Source organism: Telmatherina bonti (assembly GCF_933228915.1).
Source record: "Telmatherina bonti genome assembly, chromosome: 3".
Classification (NCBI taxonomy): domain Eukaryota; kingdom Metazoa; phylum Chordata; class Actinopteri; order Atheriniformes; family Telmatherinidae; genus Telmatherina; species Telmatherina bonti.
In genome coordinates this window covers 37,610,274-37,631,549 of record NC_136621.1, presented here as the reverse complement: position 1 = coordinate 37,631,549, position 21,276 = coordinate 37,610,274, and the positions used below count along the sequence as shown (strand labels likewise).

General features: G+C 41.5%; 1 protein-coding gene across 1 annotated transcript in view; it reads left to right on the top strand.

Annotated features, from left to right (window-relative positions):
- The first annotated feature begins 1,793 nt into the window (after window positions 1-1,793).
- Window positions 1,794-21,276, top strand: part of tnrc6c2 (trinucleotide repeat containing adaptor 6C2) — a 57,812-nt gene continuing 38,329 nt past the window's right edge. The window contains exons 1-3 of the mRNA XM_079238126.1: window positions 1,794-2,010; window positions 13,805-13,905; window positions 14,083-14,104. Coding sequence (XP_079094252.1) covers window positions 13,843-13,905; window positions 14,083-14,104 — 85 coding nt within the window. The 5' untranslated portion in view covers window positions 1,794-2,010; window positions 13,805-13,842. The remainder of the gene's footprint in view (window positions 2,011-13,804; window positions 13,906-14,082; window positions 14,105-21,276) is intronic.

The following is a 21,276-nucleotide window of genomic DNA, read 5'->3' as shown; positions in this document are numbered from 1 at the left end:
GCCTCCAACTCAATCTGTTGGTTTCCTTATATAGGATGTTATGAATTGGCTTTCATTATGTTTTTTTTTTCTGTCTGTAAAGCATCTTGAGATGGCATTGCTGTGATTTGACGCTATATAAATAAAGTTAAATTGAATTGAATAAAGAGAAGCTCCACATACTGTGGCCGCTTGGGACTTTGGCAGACTGATTGGCAGAGATGGGGCGGAGCCTCTGTGATGTCACCCATAGGTTTCTGAAGAACTGAATTGAAGCTCGTTGGGCGGTTCCTACCATCGCCATCTTGGCAGAGGCATGTTGTCTCGCCCATAAAATACATATATGGGCAAAGAGTGGAGCTGAGGGGGGGGGGGGCGCGTCATGATGGATGATTGACATTAGGTGAACTCCAAGCGTTCTGTAGATGAAGACCTAACCAAGCGAACCTGGAGATAACGGAAGCTAACCAGCTAACAGAGGTAAGCAGTCTAAAGCTAAGTCACGTTGTTAATTCTGTTGTTCTCCGTTCTTCTGACTTGAAGCGGGAGATCTGGTACCTGTCCATCAAAAGGACACGCCCCTAAATATGCCGAATTTCAAGATTAATTACTTTTAAACGGGGTTGAGTTAGAAAAAGATTCACTCCCCCCACAGTTGCCATGAAGGTAAACCTGACCTATTAAACTGAAAATTGTTTTTTGAACCAGGCTGTAAACATGTTTATTTCTGCTGTGAAGTTGGTCTTCTTAATGTGGGAGTCTGTGGGGACTTCCTCTGTTTTGCAGCCCCTAGTGGATGAAGGGGGAACTGTATTTTTATGCACTTCTGCATAGGCTTCACTTTTAACCGTTCATCTTTCATATAGGGTCTATGGTACATACCAGAAGGACAATTTTAGATTAAAATTTATAATTTGAAGGTATTTCATTGAGTGCCCTATGAAGGGTTTGTGCATCTTTTTAGGCGCCTATCAAGGCATGGGGCCCTTAGAATTTTCCTAACTCACCCCGCCTTATGGCGCCTCTGTTTCCATGCCTGTTTCCTCTCTGTCCACCCTGTGAATGCATAAAGAGAAGCTCCACATACTGTGGCCGCTTGGGGCTTTGGGCAACAAGGGGAGGGAGGGGCGGAGTCTGAGGGTGACGGGAGGATCCGCACTCCGCTGCTCTGATTGGTCCAGAATGACGTATCCGGAGCCACTTCCTAGTCCGATCGCTCCCTGAGAGGAGGAGGAGGAGGAGGAGGAGAGGCAGACTGCAGTGTTGTTAGTTTGGACAAAATGGCTGCGAGACCGCTGTCAACGAGAGCTGACTGAACGCCGACCGCTCCGCTGTCTGGATCCACGCAGAATGCATTTCCACGGAGCCGTTTCTCACTTCGCATCTGCGGCAGCCAGTCCGTTTCAAGTCGTCCAGCCGGCGACTTAAACAAAGAGAACATTTACACACACACAAAAAAAAAAATCTTTTGCACTTTAAAACAAGTCAGAAGTCATCGGTGATTTTTTATTTTTTTTTTCCACGAAAACTGCCTGAATTCTCCGGTTTAACAAAATATTGCATTATTTAGCTGCTTTTTTTTTTATTATTTTTTTTTTTAAAGTCCTTTCAATCGTGTTTTTTTTTTTTTTTTGTTGTTGTTGTTTTATTTTTTATTTTTGTTTTTATTATTAGTGGTGCTTCGTCTCCTTCCCCGCCACCCATCCGGTACATCGTGATGTTATAACAGTGTTTTCTTGGGGTTTTTTTTTGTTTTGTTTTTTTTGGCATAATTTTATTTTATTTTTTTGCTAAAAAATTGCCGTACTTGCTGTGTGTTTATCCGGCTGCGTAGCCGTTGTTTACCTCGGTATCTCGACACCCAGTCTGCTTATTGCGACTAAATCTCTGCTCCATCTCCTTACGGGTAACTCTTGCGAAAAAAAAACAACAAACAACAAGAAAGAAGTCGGAAAATGTCTGTTTTTGCATATTTTTTCTGCCATGCACCGACTTTTTACTGAAAGCGGCCAAAGCTGTGATAAATGCAAGGTAAGTCTCATAACAAAAGCCAACAGCTGTTTGACTCAAATGAATGGATTTTGTTGCATTTCAGTATTTGCTGATGAAAACTGCAGCTGGAAAATTATCCTGGTGTAGCTGTTGTGTGGGATACATAGGTGAAATATTGTGCAATATTGCGTTTATGATGTCTTTGTAAGGTAAACATTGATACTTGTTAGAAATAAAAACATGTATGTTCATCTGTAGGTCCATTTTTTTTCAGTTGTGCAGCTTTTGGATATTCCCCATGTTAAAACTACTTTTATGTTGGATTGGAATAAACTCAATATGTCTGTTCTTGAGACATTCCATTTGATATTTTTGCTATTTCAGTTGTTATGACAGGTAAGGTCGATTGCTGACAGAGTGGGATCATATAAGGGCAGCTAGTCTTGTTAATATTTTGACTGGTGCCTGCCTATCATCGTTGCAGAGTTTTTAAATAAGACATAACCATTGGGATACACGTTGCCACTTTTTCTACCGCTCACAGGTCTGCGGTTCATCTTGTACCTGTATCATATCCTGTATCTTGTTCGCTATTGTACATTCCACTACACAAATTGCATGTACATTATTAAACATAGCTGTCCTGTCTCTCCACCTCTGATTCAGTGAGAAAGCTGGGGATCTGATTGAACTGTCGCCTTCCATTGCATCTTCCCTTCCTGCATCCTGTCCCCAGGCACTGGAGTATAGCTTTTAATATCTCATCTGTGTCTTAATTGAAGTACATAATTTCCTGTTCAATTTTCAACCCACCCCCCCCACTCTGACATTTTTGTCACAACTGTCTCATTTCTATCGTCACACACCAGTGAGGTGATGAAAAGGGTATTGCAAACATACGTTTGCAGATGGGGAGCGTTATTGGTGTATACAGTGCCCGCGTATACCGCTGAGTCTTTGCATGGAACACAGATTTGATGTGTTTGTAAGAATATGATGCTACTTGTCATTTTCTGCTGTTTGTGGTCATTCATGTCCAGCTCAAGTTAATGGCTTACAGCTATAAATAAGAAATTTAAGTGCTTCTTGCATACCCTGACAGGTACAAATATAGCAATGTTATTACATGTGGTCGAGGATCTTCCTACTATTTTTATCTTTCCAAAAACTCAATAGTCATACAGATGGAGGGATAGAAAAGGGTTTTAGAGGCACTCTGTACATAGAAGTTGTGAAAATAGACAAAATAAATGTATTTGGCTTAGTAAGACGGGTAAGGATTTTTTTTTTTTTAGCCACCTAAAATGCAACTTGAATGACCTAAAACAGATGTAACTTTACCACAGCAGCTGGTAAAGCCACAGCAGCTGGCTCATATGGAGGAACAAAAGCAGAGCAGTGGTATGCATTGACCTGAAACCATCAGCATTGGGTTAACTTCCAAGCTAGGCATGGAGGAGCTTGGCTTTATTATTTCATGCTATAGGGGAATACATAGACTATCCTCTTGAGAACAAAATAAAATCCATTAGCATGTGCCAACATCTTAATTGTAAGTACAATTTTTCCCCCCAATGAGAAAGCATTCAAAATGAGAAATTGGGACTAAGACTCAATGTCCTGTATTACTACTTTGTCCATTTTGGCAGCACATTACCAGGAAAGTGATTGCCCAAGTTGACTGTGGGTCTAGCTAGGCTGTAGCTGTTGGCATCTAGACATTGTTTTGATTTGACTCTATTCTAACAAAGCCATGAGGACAAACCCTGCCTGTAACGCCACCTGCAGCCACTTTATCAATGGAGGGTTACCATCATTTATTCAGTAGGAAATCCAAGGCTTGCTTTCCCTTGTTTAACCCTTTAAATGTACCGTCCTATCTGCGTCTTGCTACCTACTTGTTGTATCTCACACAAGTCTTTGGCTTTTTGATTGTGGTTATTAATTTCAGTTCAGTATGTCATAAGTTTGCCACATGTGCTTCAAATTTAGGCAAGAAATATAGTCCTCGGGCTTGCTTTCTGTGGGATGTTTTGTCAGTCCCTTTCCCCTGTGAGTGACCTTAGCCCAGGCCCGACTGTGGCCATCACTGAGCCTGTGATTATGCAGCTTTTCAAATGACAGGCACAGTCTCAACAGATAACATGCTTAACACCGCCACAGGGTGCTGCGCCAATAGGGGAGCGTTGACAGTGGAATCAGCTGGATTCAATTGGAGGCTGCCATAAGTCATTACCCTCTTCCTTGGCTCTTTGTATAGCCATTTTGTAGTGTAGGGGGATAGGATATAGATTTATCCAGCTGTTTAGTGTGGCCACTATATTAATTTCAAACTATTGTGCAAGAGGGAGTCTTGGCTGGGTTTTACCTTCTAAGGCTGGATAACATCGCACATAAACGAAGCATGGACCGAGCTTTGTTCATTTTTTATTCTTATTTTTTTTAAGATGCATCGCATATCAATTTCTTTCTTTTTAGGTTAATGGTTTCAGATTCAAACAGTAGGATTGATCTAATCTGGATCTTAATGGTGTAGAACCAAGTTCAAATGTCTCACCAAGACCTGTTTTCGCAGCAGATGGTGTCTTATAGTATATAGTCATGACCTTGTCATAAAGTACCCTTAGATCCTAAAGCCGTTATTACCTGATTGTACTCGTGCTGGAGTGTAGCTAAACCTCGTTTTTATAAAGCAACAAAGCTTATGAGAAACAGGGAAATGTATATTTTCAGCTCTGTTGGAGGAAATGCTGTTGGGTATTTGCATGTGACCAGTTGTGTCATTGACAATGTCACGGTGGGGCATGTGTAGCCCCTTCCTTCTTGTCCAAGTTGTGTCCCAGTGAAGGGGGCAGGGATACAGGGGCCCTGCCAGGGGCAGATCAGGCTGCAATGGAAGCAGGGGGATGGGAGAAGTGATGCTGAAACCAGCGAGCTGCTGCCTGTGAGTCTTGGCGGGGGTCCAGGCCATGGGAATGTTCGGTGTGCTGAGGTTTGGTGAGGGCCTCCATACCCCTCTGTACTCTGTCAGCTAATCGGAGAGGCACGGAGAGACGATGGGTGTCACATGGAAGCTGACAGGGTCCACACCAGACATCCAACTTGGTGTTTCTTTTTTCTTCCTCAGCAGACCAACAGTAGTTTGCCTTACTCATTATGTAACTGGACTTAGGTCCTACAACAATCCAAGAGCTTTAAGTTAAGGCTGTGTAAATAGCACTAGTATGCACCACCTGTTCCTAAGCTGAAACCATGGCTGAAGAGAGTAAGCTCAGGTCAGTTGGGTTGTTGTCTGGACCGTTAATCACCTCACTAAGCAAAGTTAGTGGAGTTAAAGCGTTTACTTTACCTGTGTTTTGGGTTGGTCTTCAAAACTCTATATTTAAGTGAACAGAAGTTGTCAAGAAATCCTCGTTTTTGTTTGAACAGCAACCCAGCAGACATTTTTGCATTTCCAAAGAACAAGATAAATGAAATTGTAGATAGTTTTTTTTCTGATCTGAGTAGTTTTAAGATTGAGTAGTTTCAGTTGCAATGTCCTTCAGCACAAAGTTGCCAACCACACACAAGCATTTAAGCAGAATTTTAAAAAGAATATTAACGATATTAAAAGTACTTTCAAATAGTAAAGTCTTGACCATGAAGCTCGCATTGATTAGAAAGAGCCACGGGAATTTTCGTTGACTTTCAGTAAAATAGCATGAGGAAAACCACAGTGTGCACAACTAAAAGGTTGCATCTAGAAAGGTTGTCAAACTCTTACTGTGACATTGCAGAAGAAAACAAAGAAAACAGAACTGGAATTGACAATGAAAGCAATTTTTGCGCTTTGATGACTGAATGCAGTATGTCCTGCTACCATTTACTTCTTTTCTAGAACCTGCTGCTGTGTAGCCTATTTCCTATTGATTCAGTGATATTAATGAAAAACATGCTGTGTATATTATCAGTATCTTTTATATCTATATGCTAATTAGCCATGTGCCTATATCCTTACATTGAATTTCTATGGTGCTACACATCTCCTCATTTACGCCTGATAACAACTAATTAATAGCACCTTAATAAGGACCCTGATCTGATATTAAAGTTTGGATCAGGACATTCTTACTTGTGTTAGACCTGGCTTTGCTCCGCTTTAAACCCCTTTTTTACTGTGGTTGAAAGAACGCAACCGTCTGCTTTTGAGTGGAGCGATCAAGTGTTTCATCGGCATTCATTAGTGCATCAAATGATCCTCTGGGTTTTAACTGTCTGCAGCGCAGATCAGAAACGGCAAGAATACAAAAAATCTGATGTAAAGACTCATTTTAACTGAGGATCCTGCTAATGGGACAGAATCGTGTCTGCTTACCATGGCAACCTGATGTGGAGGCTCTGGAACTGACTGCAACAGTTCAAACAAAAGCGAGATGAGATTGATTGATTTTTCTACCTGTAGTCCAGACAGCTGGATTCTTTGTCCCGCTGTGTGGAGCTGACGTCTACAGTCCAGTCAAAGCTAGTAAACCTGCCTGATTATTGCAGAGAATCATGATTATCAAAGAGCATATTCTGCGTGAAACTGTGGGATGCTACCTCTTCATGTTGTCTAGCAACACATTTGTCCTCTGGGTGGTAGAGATATACTGGACTTGTAAGCCCACAGAGCGTTAATGAAAAAACCCACAGCAGCAGGCACTCAGAAAGGCTTCAGTTTATTTTGGTAGGTTATTTTGGTAGGTTTATTGCGCTTAGAACAGTCTCGAATACTGAACACTGGGTGTTTAAAAAATAATATTCCTTTTCCCAATCTGAACCAGTATGTACCAGTCTTTCAGAAACAAGTGCTCTGTATGGGCATGGTACGAAGGATAACCAAAGACTGTATATAGAAAGATGGATGTAGCCTCTGTGAAGTCACCTGTAGGTTTCTGAAGAGCTGAATTGAAGTTCGGTGGGTGGTTCCTTCCATTGCCATCTTGGCAGGGGCATGCATGTCATGCTGCCCGGAAAATACAAATATGAGAAAAGAGTAGAGCTGAGATGGGGGCTGTTCGCGTCACGGTGGATGATTGACATAGAGCGAAATCTAAGCTGCCTCTAGCTAACAGGAGCTAACCAGTTAGCGGAGGTAAGCAGGCTAAAGCTAAGTCACGTTGTTAACCGGCGAAAATCCGCAGTTCTACGTTTTTCTGACTTGAAGCAGGAGATCAAGTACCTGTCAATCAAAAGGACACGCCCCTAAATATCCTGAATTTTGAGATTAAATTACTTTTAAACGGGCGAGTTAGAAAAAAATTTCACTCCCCCCACAGTTGTCATGAAGGTAAACCTGACTTATTAAACCGAAAATGGATTTCTATACCAGGCTATAAACATGTTTATTTCTGCTGTGAATTTGGTCTTTTTAACATGGGAGTCTATGGGGATTCGCTCTGGTTTTCAGTCCCTAGTGGATGAGGGCGGAACTGCAGTTGTATGCACCTCTGCATAGGCTTCACTTTTAACCACTGCAGGTATCTGCTTGAGCATAACTAAGGAGCACATTCATGTGTAACTACATATGGTTGTCAAATACAATAAATTTGTCTTAAAAAACAAAGCAAAGGCACTCACTAACTTGTCTTGACAGCTTCTTCTCGAGTTCGCTAAGTTTAGTTGTGATGAGAGGGTGCAGGCCTGCTTTGACTTGTGTACTGCACTGTTTTCTTATTTAATGAGCTGCCACAGTGTTAAGGCTCCATGCTGACTTGGCAGAGGCAGCAGCCAAGGCACAAGTTCATTTTCTGAAGACAAACTTTAAAGCTATTATTTATAGCATTGCTCATGCTATCTCGTTATCTGATTCTTCTACCCTTTTCCTCTGTATTGCATCCTCCTTAATCACTCATCTGTTTGCATTCAGTCAGTCTGGTCCACAAATTTCCCCAAAACAAGAATATTTCTACCACAGTTCACTAAGCAAGTCCAGTCAAGTAGCAGTAAAGTGTACCGTATATTTTACGAAGTCAGTCCACCTGCTTTAAACGAAGCCGGTATGTGCAGAATGCTTCCAAGCCGAGCAGCGATTGACACTTGTAGTTGGACTGAGGGACGGCAGAAAAACACATCTTTGTCATTATCACTTATCAACTGTGGAATTTACAGGCTTTTGTTCCCTCCCCTCCGAACCATTCAGCTCGAATAAACACAAATACACACACGTGTGTGTATGTGAGTAGAGAGTTTCTTACTTGAGGTTTTGTAAAGCAGGAGCAGGTATTGAGGATAAATTTTCCAGGTAAGAGCTGCCCATAATGTTCCATGTAATGGTGCTCAGGGGAATCCTGTGGCTTCTGTAATGCCGCAGGAATGGTAATGTTGGTGGAGAGCGGATTTACTGCATTCTGTGGTCTCGCCCTGACCGTGTTGCTGTTTTTTTTTCTTGCTCCTTTTTGAAAGGTGTTCTGTCTGCAGTCAGACTACAGGAGGCTGCATATTAATGCTCTTTTCAAGTTCCTCTGTGCGAATCTTTATTTGTCCTGCGCAGTCTTTAAAGCAAATCATCCCTGGTGGTCCTTATTCATTCTGGTTTCCTATCACACATGTTTAATTTCTCATCACACTTAATTCCTTCTGCCTTTTCAGACACTTGCAATCAAAATGCATGGATATTTTAGTATCCCCATGTTGCACACATACACACAGTCCCAGCCTTATTAGTGCTTTGTTCAGTTGCGTCTCCAACTCCATCCCTTTTCCAGTGATGCTTTCTCTCTTTTCCCTCTCCCAGCAAACTCCTTTGCCTCTCTTGGTATTTCCTCTCTGGCCATCAGTGGCTGTCGTTAATTGGTATTGCAGTGCATGTTGTTTCATCATCTTCTTGCCTCCCGTCCTCCTCCTGCCTCCTCTGCATCCTCGCTGGATGAAGATTGGGTAGATTGTTTCCCTGTAAGCATTGGTGTCTCTTTTTTTTTATTTGTGTCTGAGTTTCCAGCCTGTATTGTGTGTTCATGTTCATGCAGTTTTCACGTCTCTTTCCCATCAGCTGAGGCCTGAAAAGCCCATCACATGGAGCTGCTGTGTAGCACATGCAGCAGTAGGGAGAGAAGAGACTGCTTTGCTGTGCAGTTTCTTCACAATTTTCTAAGCACTCCACTTTTCTCTGGCTTGAGATTTCTCACTTCTCAGTTCATAAATTATTTAGAAATGCCATCAGATCATGGTCGAATCACTAATGGAGTGAGGGTTTAAGACACAGTGTGTTTGCTAATGGATGGATTCATGAATATATAGAAATGGACATTTTCTGACCAAGTATTGTAGTTTGTATTCAACTTGTGTGAGGTTTGGATGAAAGTGTTTTTATTTAGATTGGAATAAAATCACAGATGTGGGCCCAGTATAGTCTGTACAATGGATTTAGCTTTACTTAGCCTTGAGATTAGAAGTAGGCGAAATTTCTTGCCAAGCCCTGGGAGAGACCTAGCAACGAAGATCTATCTGCATGTTATAGATCTGCTTTCAGTATACGCAAAAAATAGGTAGAGATCTGGTATTTTGACCAGTAATGGACATAATGTGAACTACTTTAAGGCAAACTAGTTCTTTTTCTCTTTGTTTTTTTTTTTGTTTTTTTTTTACAGTTCATTGACCATTTCGTTTGAAACCATGAAATGCTTTTACATTTGGTTCAGACTTTACATCTATATTTAAATCTGTTTTAGACTGGTCAAAACCTCACTGACATCCATTAACACCTGACTTTTGGGTGCAGTAGTTGAGGTCAGTTATGGGCTCCGGATCCTTTTGGCATTTATGGACCAGTTTTCAGGTGCTGCACTGAGAGTTGCAAGAGTGGGCGCAACCAGAAACATGTCAATTTATCGACCATTAACCTCCCGCATGGGCTCTGAAACTGGAAGGGTGAAAAAATATGAGCCTGATCAATTTCAGGTGATTCCAAAACAGCTATGAGCTAATTCTCAGCTCCCTGGGAGGTAGCAGTATGTACTGTATGTAGCTGCAATTCTGTGTTTTGTTCATGACAGGCTGAGGATGAGTCGGTAGGAAAGGATTCAGCAGGCCTGTTGAAGCAGGTGTACTCTTGTTGCAACATGTCATTCTCGGTGTAGTGTTTTATTATGGTTTAAAAGACAAAAAAAAAGTGTTTGTCGATGGAAAAAAGGCGACTTGTAGCTGTAAACTCAGTTACAGGAAGTCCTAGCAGACTATGACCTGAACTGTAATTGGAACAAATGAGCCAAAGTGGCGCTGTGATGGACAGTTTCTTGAGAGGATAGAAAATGAGGGAAGAATAGAGTAGTGTGTTGGGCTTGTGGTCGTGCCAAAATGTTATTTTTAGTAGAACGAACGATGACATCAGATACGCACCTGTCCACAGACATCAAGACAGACATCCACCTTGGTGATGACAGGACATAGACATGTTCGTTGGTGTTTATACATATTAGCAATATGAAATGCAGCCGACTGGGATCAGATGTCCTCAGTGTAACAAAACTCTTCGTTTGGACCTTCAGGTGTGAAAACAAGAAATGCCTTCCACAGTTACAGCCTGATTATTTTCCTGATCGCGATCCAAGTCTCAGTATGAAAACACACGTGGTTGTGAAGCATTTTAACACCAAAACGGGACATGTTTGGCTCAGATGCACTTTTATACCATCTGACACAAGGCAGCATGGAGACCATCGTGGTCGTACCTGAAGAGGTGCAGGCGTCGGCGCTACAGAGAGGAGGAAAGCTTTATGAGGGTGACATAGTTCAGGAGGGAAGCTAAATTAGCCATTGACTACTTCAGCTCAGCAGACAAATGGCCAAGCTCTCCTTTCACCTATTGATTTTTTATTTTCCTGCACTGCTCTGCTGGTGTCCAGTGTAACCACAGATGACAATAACAATAATGTAACTGACATAACTAGCACAGGTTTATGTTTCATCTGTGTTTTTTTAGCCCACTGACCTGATTTCTCTCTAGTACCCATTGTGGTAACGGTGCTAGTAACCCGATACAGTACCTCTACTGTCACGTCAAGAGTTAAAGGTGAGGCCAACTGGTCGACGTTGCCAAATGTGGACTTCATGTTCCATCGCTAACAAGTAAAAAGGAAACAGAAACTAGCATAGCTAGTGCAGTAGCCATTTTTACCTCTCATTTCTGCTGTTTTCATGGATTTCTTTTGCACTCTTGTCCATAATCATCACGTCAGGTGGTTGGGGAGAGTTGATGTGCCCAACATAAAAGAAAATAAATGTGAAATCAGCCACAGCAGTTATTCTACACACATTGAAGTGTGCGCTCCGAAGCACGCAATTCAAGGTCCTGTTTATAACCTGAAGGCGGCCTTGCTGTAGCTGCTGAGCTAGCACAATGACACACAGACTCACTGTGAAAACTAGGACGGTACATGTTGGAATACTGGAAAGAAGCAGACAAAAAGAAAGATGTAGAGCTAAGATGAGAGAATAAAAAATGGAGGAGCAATAGCATCAGTAAGCATAATGAATCTAATTTCATTTAGCCTTGATGCAATGGCAACCGCGTTGGCAGCATTTTTCCACAGTTTCAGCTTTTAACACATTTTTTGACAAGAGTATTTACTGTTTCCCCCTTTATCTGTTCCTCTGTCCATCTTCACGCATGTCTGGCTTCTCCTCTTCCTGCCACGGAGGCATCAGAGCAGCATCAGACTGTCTCTTAGAGACTTCTTCTGTCATGTTGACTGACATTTTCCTCCTCCTGCGAGTGGCAGCGCAGTGGAAGGCACACCTTCTGTTAACCCTCCGTTTATCAGCATTGGGATTCATTCATTTATTCCAGTTTAATTCACATCAAAGCATTGTGGATGTTTGTTGTGTTTTTGAGTGTGAACATTAATCAGCATTAAAGCCCATCAGCTAAATGACTTTATTATCTGTTCGCTGTTTGAGGGAATCTGTGAAAATCTTTGAATAATCAAATTGCAACACCTCAAAATAAAAAAATCCAGAAATATTGAATTAAAATTGATATGAAACCAATGAGGAATAAAATATGTGACATTGTTACATTAAATAGAATTAAATAATTAACTCCTTTAATGGCACAATATATGGTTCAGATTATGAAAGATTAATAGTTTGATATAGTCTTTGTCAGTATTTAGGATAATCAGGCCATTAGTAAAACTTTTCTACCATGTATATTTATTGAAATTATTTACATATCTCTGAGTTTGATTAAAAATGAGATGTTTTTAGTCGAAGATGCATTACTTTTATGTCTTGTACAAGATGTGTGTGCAAGTTTACAGCCACTCTTGTAATGCTGACTAGCAAATGGAGCTGATTAGCATATTTTAGACTCTTATATGAAGTCAGTACCAACACACCGTAGTCTGTTTTCCTAGAGAAGACTAAACATGCTGACATACAGTCCCTTTGTCCTGGCTCATGCCTCTAATAGTTTCCAGGAGCTGCCATCGTAGTCGAGCCAAAAGAAATAAAGGCTGAAACGAAGTGCTTGGTCTCATCTGGCCCTTGGGCCGGGCTGTCTAGCTAGTTTGACTCACACCTTCAGGAAACAGATCGCTGTGAAAATACCTCACGTCTTACTTTGTCAGTTTTTTGGCGTAAATATTGTTTTCTTTTCAGTCCTTTTTAATCCTTGTCTTTTCATGTTCTTTCCATTCGTCACTTTCATACCATCCCCTCCTCTCTGCTTCTCATTTTCTGTCTGTAGCTATCTAGTATCACGTTTAGGTTTTCTCAGTTCCTGATTGTAAAGAGAACGGCTGGGTTTTGGTGCCTGCCACCTGTACTGAAGGAAATAACTCTCTGGGGTCACATCAGGACAAACTCCTTCACTGTTACAGCGGCTTTAGTGTAAACATGATAAAATGCATTATTGTCAAAGAATTCCCAACATAGACGACAAACCATTATCCATGTTGAATTTACCAATCAATCGCTAATCAACTCACAGGAAATAAGGATTTGGACTAAACTTGTGTGGGAATGGCGTGAACTGATCGATTTGATCTAACCTGCAGCTCCAGATGGTTCATTACACAGAACCACCTGGGAAGTCCTTCATAGGGAAACAAACAGGTACTGTTAGAACTCATGCAGCCTTGCAAGATGGTTTGGATCAGGTTTGGATCCTGCAAATCTCATAAGAAGCCAGCTGCTTTGCAACGATACGCAGTAAGGCAGCAACAATGGGCGTCCGACAGCTCGGCATGAAAATTCAGCGTTTGTGCAGCTGATAGTCTAATAAAATAAAAGATGTAGTGAATACACCCTAAATGCATCTCTGATGTGAACGACGTGCAGCTCATCTGTAATGTGCTGTCCGTGCTCCAACAATACGGATCTTTGCAACAACCCAAGAGGTTTCCTGGAACCAGTGGGCTCGTTATTAGTGTTAAAATGCAAAACTCGGCTGAAAAAAACGGTTTTTAAGTCTTAAGTACTAAATACTTTGCTAATATCTTGTCTTGTCTTTATTTATGGAACGTTTTCTTTGCAACTGCCTCCACTAAACTACATGTTTGTTCTTTGGCACGTCATCATCCCTGTGCCCTCTCAGCTGAGCTTTTCTTCAGCTTTTCTTTTGCATTCAGTGTTTCTAAAGTTTTTATTTCCCTGCTTCTTGTCTGGATGTACATATTTCCTCACGGCTTTGTTAAGTAATGCCTGCTGGCTGCAGAGGATGACAGGACATGTATGCAGCCGTAGATATGTGTGATGGATACAGATTCCCACATGTAAAGGATGAGCAAGCTAACGTTAGGGAGAGTTTGAACATGAATCCAGGCTGTCCTCTGTGATGTCTCACTCCCTGCTCTTTCCCTTTCTTGTTGAACAGCTGAGAGAAGCTAGCACCACTAGAAAGAGAACCATTTGATGGAAGAACAGAAAAGGAAAAAGCAAGAAGAAAAGATAAAGACGGACGTCACTCAGAATAAGGTAAATGACACTTATTTTTAAATTAATCTTTTCAAGATTTCATTAAACTATAAGTACAAGACTAGGTTAACACATTTCCTGCAGACATGGATTTGCTTTCTTCAATCACTGGTCTTTGTTTCTTCGTCACAATGCCTATCATTAAACATCATTCTTCCATTTCTCCCCCGTTTGCAGGCTGCAGATCAGAAACCCAAAGGTCAGTGCCATTATCAACTCAACTACATCCTTTCATCTTCCTCATTTTTCTTTCCCCACATTCCAACCTATGATACACAAATCAGCTCTGATTACCACACACTAACCCAGAAAGGCATACACTCACATTATCCATGCATTCTGCACACATGGCGTTTAGCATTCTTGTACACAGATGGACACACACACACATTAAGCACATGCATGCACAATCGTGCCGTTTGACTCCGTTCTTCTCCGACACACACACCTACACACAGAAGTGCAAATACAGTGGAGTGTAATGCAGAGTGACGCTCAGTGCGCCTGCAGCATCAGGCAGTGAGGCGTGAGGGCATCCAGACAGCTCACTCAGTGTGGTGGGGGGGATGGGAAAAGACAGAAGAGAACATGAGCTGAATGAAAAGAAAGGGGAGTTCAGCTGTAATGCAAATGAACGCCGACCTCGTGTGCCCTTTGTGCTCTCTGCTGTAATATATTTTCTCTGCATGTTGCTGTAGAATTAGCTTCAGATCAGCTGCATTTAGTTCTTCCAGTGTTTGATGTTGAAGCTTTATAAATATCAGTCTGAACTTTAGGTTTTATGTTCATTTTTAGCGTTGTCATCTGATGGCAGGATGCAGCTGTGTTACTGTGCATAATAAAGGAAACTGTAAAAATATTAATAATGAAGCGCTGCCACTATACCCACCCATCAGATCTCAGGTTTAACACATTGTTGGCAGTGCTAATAATCAATCAGACCCTTCCTCTTGGTCACCTGTCGGTGTTGTAGGAGGATTTTTTACAACTTAACTACAAGATTTTGCATTAATGTAAAATTTTTACATAATTCTGTGCTCTAAGCAGAGTGTCATATTTGTTATTTTCATGTAGGAATTTTGATTAAAAGGCCTCCCTTGGTCATGGTAAAGATGCAGCATGTAGAAACATTTAAGGTCAGTGACAGAAAATGTTAAAAATAGCATTTTCATTATCGCCTTACCACTACTAAAATAATGATCCTGGTTATGTTTAGTGGTGGGAAATCAAATCGCAAAATCGAATATCGGGTTTTTTTGCCTCATAATTTCAAAATTGAATTTCTTTTTGTTAAAAAATCATTTGTTTGTTTTTTTATTAAACACAAATAGTCTAAAATTTTTGTCATTTTTATTGTTTTTATTGATCTTATTGTCTTCTTGGGCATTATAGCAGCAGAATGATGGTCTGGCTACTATGTTGTTTTTTCCTAATTGAAATTAAGAAAAATGACGAGCAAAAAAAGTTTTGTACATTTTATTTTTGTTTTTAATCTACAAAAATCAGCTTTATTGAATAATTGTGAGAATTGCAATTTAAATCAAATCGGCACCAAAAAAATCGGAATCAAATCAAATCTGGATGAAATCATATCATCACAGCCGTAGTGATGTTCTTATGGAATGAGCTTCCATATCTGTGCCACCTATTTTTACTGCGGAGTTTCTAAATGGACAAAGAAATCTGGGGTAAAGAAGTCTGTGCTTTAAATCTGGAGTCCCGGCTTCGTTTGTTGGGTGCTGGAGCAGCGTTTGGTAATGATAAAATCAGGAAGCAGTTAGCTCCAGTGCAGTCATTGCTGCACCTAAGGCCACATGATACACCTGCAGAGGAAAACATGTTTACGTCTGGAAAGATTTTTTTATGACCTCTGACAGCCACCGTCCATTCACAGCTGGGTCTGGCACCTTGTTTATTTGCATAAAAAGCCCCAGACATGATGCACTTTTGCAACTGGCAACTCTATCCTAACTACTAGTTGACTTGAGAAACGTGGTCGGCTCAGGTGCAACGTCTTTTACAGCTTCTGAGCTCAGTTGGAACGCCACCGTTGCCATCTGGGTTCAGCTGTGAGGGTTCAACAGAGGTCACCACAGTTTGCCTTGGACTGTGACCTACCTATTTAATTAAGCTCCCTTCTGCCTCTGTGTTTCACAGCTCCGTCTTTAAGCTTGGCCTCTTAAAGCTGGGGTTGGTAATGTTGCTCAGAGACATTTTTATTTTACTCTGGGTGAAGTTGTTCCTCATCCTGATAGTAGTCTGTACATTTTTTAACAATAAGAAATATAGTTAGACCCCTCAGTTTACTGTAAATCTGTAAAAACTCTGACCAATCCAAACATTCGGCCCGAATTGAAGTTGTTCATTTCTTATATTTTCTAAGCTTCTTCACGGCTGAGAAATGCAGGAAGGATTTCCCGACCCGGCTCGGTTTATTTGTCTCCTCCCACTAAACAGCCGAGAAAGAGAAAATCGTTGTGGAAAAAGCTGCGAACTAGAAAAACACCTGGAAAAAAATTCCTGGATCCAAACGGTGACCCGGATCACCACCAAAAATTAAATCTATTCTTCCTTTTCACATTTCTAACAACTCGCAAATATTTAATTAAAATCCGTTCATAACTTTTTGACTTTTCTTGAACAAAAACAGATAAATGGCGGTAAAAACATAACCTCATTGGCGGAAGTAAGAAAAAAGTCTTTGATCACGCAAGGAGCAAAACCAGAGGGGGAGCAGCCAAAACAGGGGGAGGGGCCAAGGCGGGGGGAGGGGCCAAAGACAGGGGGAGGAGCTAAGACAGGGCGCCACGTTCACATCTTGCTAGCTCCCCAACATGACCTACCCCAGCTTTAAGGAAATGAAATCACATTGAATTAAAAGAATTTAATCTGGAGGAAAAGTGCAACAGCCAGGTTACAGGAGCGAACATTTCAGACACCTTCAGGCTTAGAATTAAATATGAAATGCATCCGATAACAAAACCTGCTAGTCATGAATAATGAGAGAACAAGCTGGTTTGGTGTGAACTTGGTGCATCGGCTCTGTAACTGTTTGGGTCTTAAAGGCCACGTTCAGCCACATGTTGATGCTGCGTCGAGCCAGACGTGAGTTCTGCTCTTTTCTAACCCAAACTCAGCTTTCTGACCTACAGGAGAGCAACTGAAGGTGGATCTGGGAAGTTTAGGAATGGATTTTGGGTTATTTTACGAGGATTAATCAGTGTCACACATTCCTGTTGTGTGCTCTTGTTTCTGCAGTCTGCAACAAATCATGCTGTTTGGTATTTAACCCTTTACAGGACACTCAATGAAATACCTTGAAATTAGGCACTTTAACCTAAAAATGTCCTTCTGGTATGTAGCAAGACCTCCATTCTGTTGTTACATTAACAAAAAAAAATAGTTTCATGCTGAATATGACAGAAAACAAAGTGATAATGAATAGTCACATAAAGGGTTAAATATGTACCTGCTGCCTATGATAATGACAAGCTGTTATTATAGTTGTAATTTTCTTACTTTTTACTTGCTTATCCTAAAATCTAGGTTCTCCATACATGGATCATTCAGTCATTTTTACTTTATTTATCAAAGTTCTGGTGAGATTTTAAGTCCTGCGTGCCAAAAAAACCCTCTTCAGCCCGGTAATATTTTCTTGCTGCTGTGTATGATGTGTGTTTTTCTTGGCTTTGTAAAGTGCAAGGTGAAGCAGAAGCAGTGAGGGACAGAGAGGAGAGTTTGGAAAGTTGTGTTTAAGGAAAGAGGCCCAGAAACCGGTGCACTGCTACATGGTAAAGGCTACGATGAGGAAGAACCAGGAAGAGGATTTCTTTAGCCAGATAAAAGCAAATATTAAGAAGAGGAGAAAAAAAGTATTAAAGCTCTTTAGACAAACTCAAAAATGGAGTGTGACGAGTCAGTGAAGGCCCTAATGATATGGACATTTATTTTATGGTATGTTTAATGAGATATAGAGAAGAAAAGGGGCTTTGGAATGGGAAACTGATTGTGTGTACGTAGAAGGTACTCATGCAGACGGGTTTCCGGAAAAGGAGGCCTGTTTGAAGGCTAATTGCTCAACGAGCCGTCAGAACTATGTGGGTTTGCTCCTGAGATCCCGTCTGCAGCATCGTTTGAAAGGAAGGTGGCACCAACTGGAAGGAGATGGCTTTTCATACTTAGAGGTGTTTTAATGCAGGAAGGGAGGAAATCAGTATGCAGTGGTGATTTGTCTTTCCATCCATATCACTGCATTCTGCCTTTTACACTTTCAGAAATTCCTAGTCGCATGCAAACACACACACACACACACACACACACACACACACACACACACTACCCACCCCCATCCTCTCAGTCTTGGTCTGCCTTCCTCTCTGCAGGCTTCCTCAGTCCCAGGCATTTCAATTTGTTTGCGGTAATCGATCTCAGCCCGGCACGTTCGTATGTATGAAAATGAGATAAAGCTTCGGCACACTGGAATTAACTTCTCTGGCCTCCATTAGGCACGGAGCTTCGCTGAATGCAGGGTTCCAGGAGGCAGCATCCCATTGCTCCGCTCCTCCTCCCCCACATATGTATACATATATATATATATAAGCTGGACCTCTGATGCAGGACCCCCCCTCCCCATCCACTCCCCCCTCCTCTGGTCCCTCAGAGGGATGCTGATTATTCAACCTCAGCCTGCAACCACTGCTGCAATCACAATCAGTTTTACTGCTGCACATACCTAGCAGTGCTGATAAAAGCATGTTCCATTATGTATGCAGAGCTATAGAAACCTTTAGGCGTGCGCCCATTAACCCTTAAAACTCCACCAGGTTGCTGGCCCCCCTGAGCGCCGTTCCATCTATTGTTAACAGCTTCTCAGGAACAGTAGGGTGGAACACTGTGGGGTGAATTGTGATGGATAGCTAATCCTTCAGGTGGTCTACAGAGGTTTTCCAGCCATTTATAGCCCGTCCAGCAGGTTTACAATCCAGCCGCTAAATGTAGCATTTGTTCAGAGAAAATCCATAAAGATCCATAAGTGAATATGATGTTGCATTTTTATTATTAAAAAAAGATCACAGTCACTGTTTTGCTGCTTTGACTTAACATTATAATTAAGCTGCTTCCTGAAAAAACAATTGGCTAATTACATCTGTAGCTTAAATTGACTTAAATTGCCCAATCAGGGCCAACCAGAGATCAATAATTGACTATTTTTCTTTGTCAGAAGTTTTATCTGTTTCAGAAATAAGTAGAAATAATAAATTCCTGGATGAAAACATGTAAATATGTTGTATGTTTGCTTCACTGCCAGTATTTTATTTCTCCTGAAAGACTTGAGACGTTGACATGCAGAGGAGCAAAGTCTTGGTCCCTGTTGGTTATTTCTGTTAGCATTAGCATCTTTTGGTTGTTTTGATTGGCCTTTATGGTGCTTTATCTTATGATACATTTATTTCACATCATTTTAGCCTAGAAAAATGTCTGCATGCTGATATTTGCTTAAAAGGCTGAGGTTTGACATGAATTTTTACTTTAAAAAAGGCAAAAAATAGCAGAAAATGACTTGATGTTTTAAAGGTTAAATAGCAACAATAGCTGTAGAGTCTTCCTGTCCACGGCACGTTGCTTTTCCTTCTTTACATTTTAACACCCAGACCACAATGTTCTCACCTCGATTGTAGGTCTGGGCGATTAATCGGATTTTAATCTCAACTACGATCTGGGTTTTCATCGATGATAAAAATAAAAGGTTGTGATTATTTTTCTCTCTGCAGTTTCCTCTCCTGCTGTCTTCAGCTGCTAATCGAGCGTCTCTGGCGTTGCAGCGCTGTGCTGTAAACTCCTCCCACAGCCGCTTTGCTTTCATTCAGACACTGTTGCCAACTTGGAGACTTTCTCGCTAAATCTGGAGACTTTTTTTGTTAAAAGCGACAAATCCAGCAGCTTTTACTGGAGTTATTGGAGACTTTTCTGGTGTTTTGGCGACTGACTTGAAGGCACATATTGTTCTGCAGTTACTGTAAGGAAGGAGCAGCGGGAGCCTCTCCCGTCCTAAAGCACTCCCAGGCGGCCAGTCTCAGTCGGCTCCGGCTGCAGGTCAATGTAGAATAACTGCAGTAGGTTGTGGAAGTTCACCTAAACATAGTTTATACCATTGTCAGTGTGAACTGGCTGCATTATTTTCCTATACATAGTTCGGCCAGTTAAACACTGTAATATCCCTCCGTTACGGGGCGTTACCATAGCAACGCGTTAACCAGCTGGTTCAGATCAGCTGTCTTTTAACAGGTGAATGAGAGAAACGCGCTGCAGCCTGACAGCGGTTGTTTGGCATAAAACGTACATCCAGGCCAACGTAAAATAGTTCCTATATAAGCGGTAAAAGCGGATTAAACAACTCGGAACCGTCCATTAGACGGTTATAATGCACGACACGGAGTCTAGAACACCACGACGCGCAGCGTTGGTTATAAATACTGGATAATCGTGTTAAATAATCGAGATCTCAGTTTCAATCAAAATAACCGTGATTATAATTTTTGTCATAATCGAGCAGCCCTACTCGATAACTCTTTGCATTCACACACATACACGTTTTTTTGTAGTTATAAGGAATGTCTTCCAGGCAGGACGGTAAATATTGAGAGTGCTGGTGCCGACATGCAGACACAGTCACAGTGATACCACGGTGTGGCAGGAGGCTTTCTGCACCTGATAATCAGAGAAATCTCTTTCCATTTTTCGCTGCACTTGTACTTTTTCTTTCCTGAAAGGTTCCAGCGAATGCCTCTTCCCTGGCGCTCCTCCTCACCCATGCTGTTACATCCGCCGCTTTCTTTTCCCACTCGCTCCAACGCTCAGCCAGGCCACCGCATCTGAGGAGAAACATATTTGCACGGTGTCACCATGGTGATAACAGCGTTACATTTTTCAAAGTGGCGAGAGGCGCACTTAAACCTGAGTGCGTCCTCTCACTTTGTATCGGATTAATTTGCAATTTCACATGCTATTAATTGCGTCAACACTTTTTGAAATGGAATTTCATGAATTTCAATCTAATTAGAGGCTAATTTCCTTCAGCTTTTTCACTTAACCACACTTCTAAACAAGCAATGAATTAATAGTGGATAGCTTTGTGAAGCTTGTAGATTTATGACTGCGGCGTATAATTGTTTTTCCTTCGTCCCCTGTACGCTCACGCTCCACATGCATGTCAGGAGCCGGAGAACCGGGGATGAAGGAGGCATAGAGAAATAAAAGGGATGCTCTTAACTTAAAGAAGGTTTTCCTCTTTGTGCATTTGTGTTGTATGATGGCTTGCTGACAGCAGAGGCCAGTCGGAGTCGCTCAACCCCCCCCCCCCCCATGTACCAC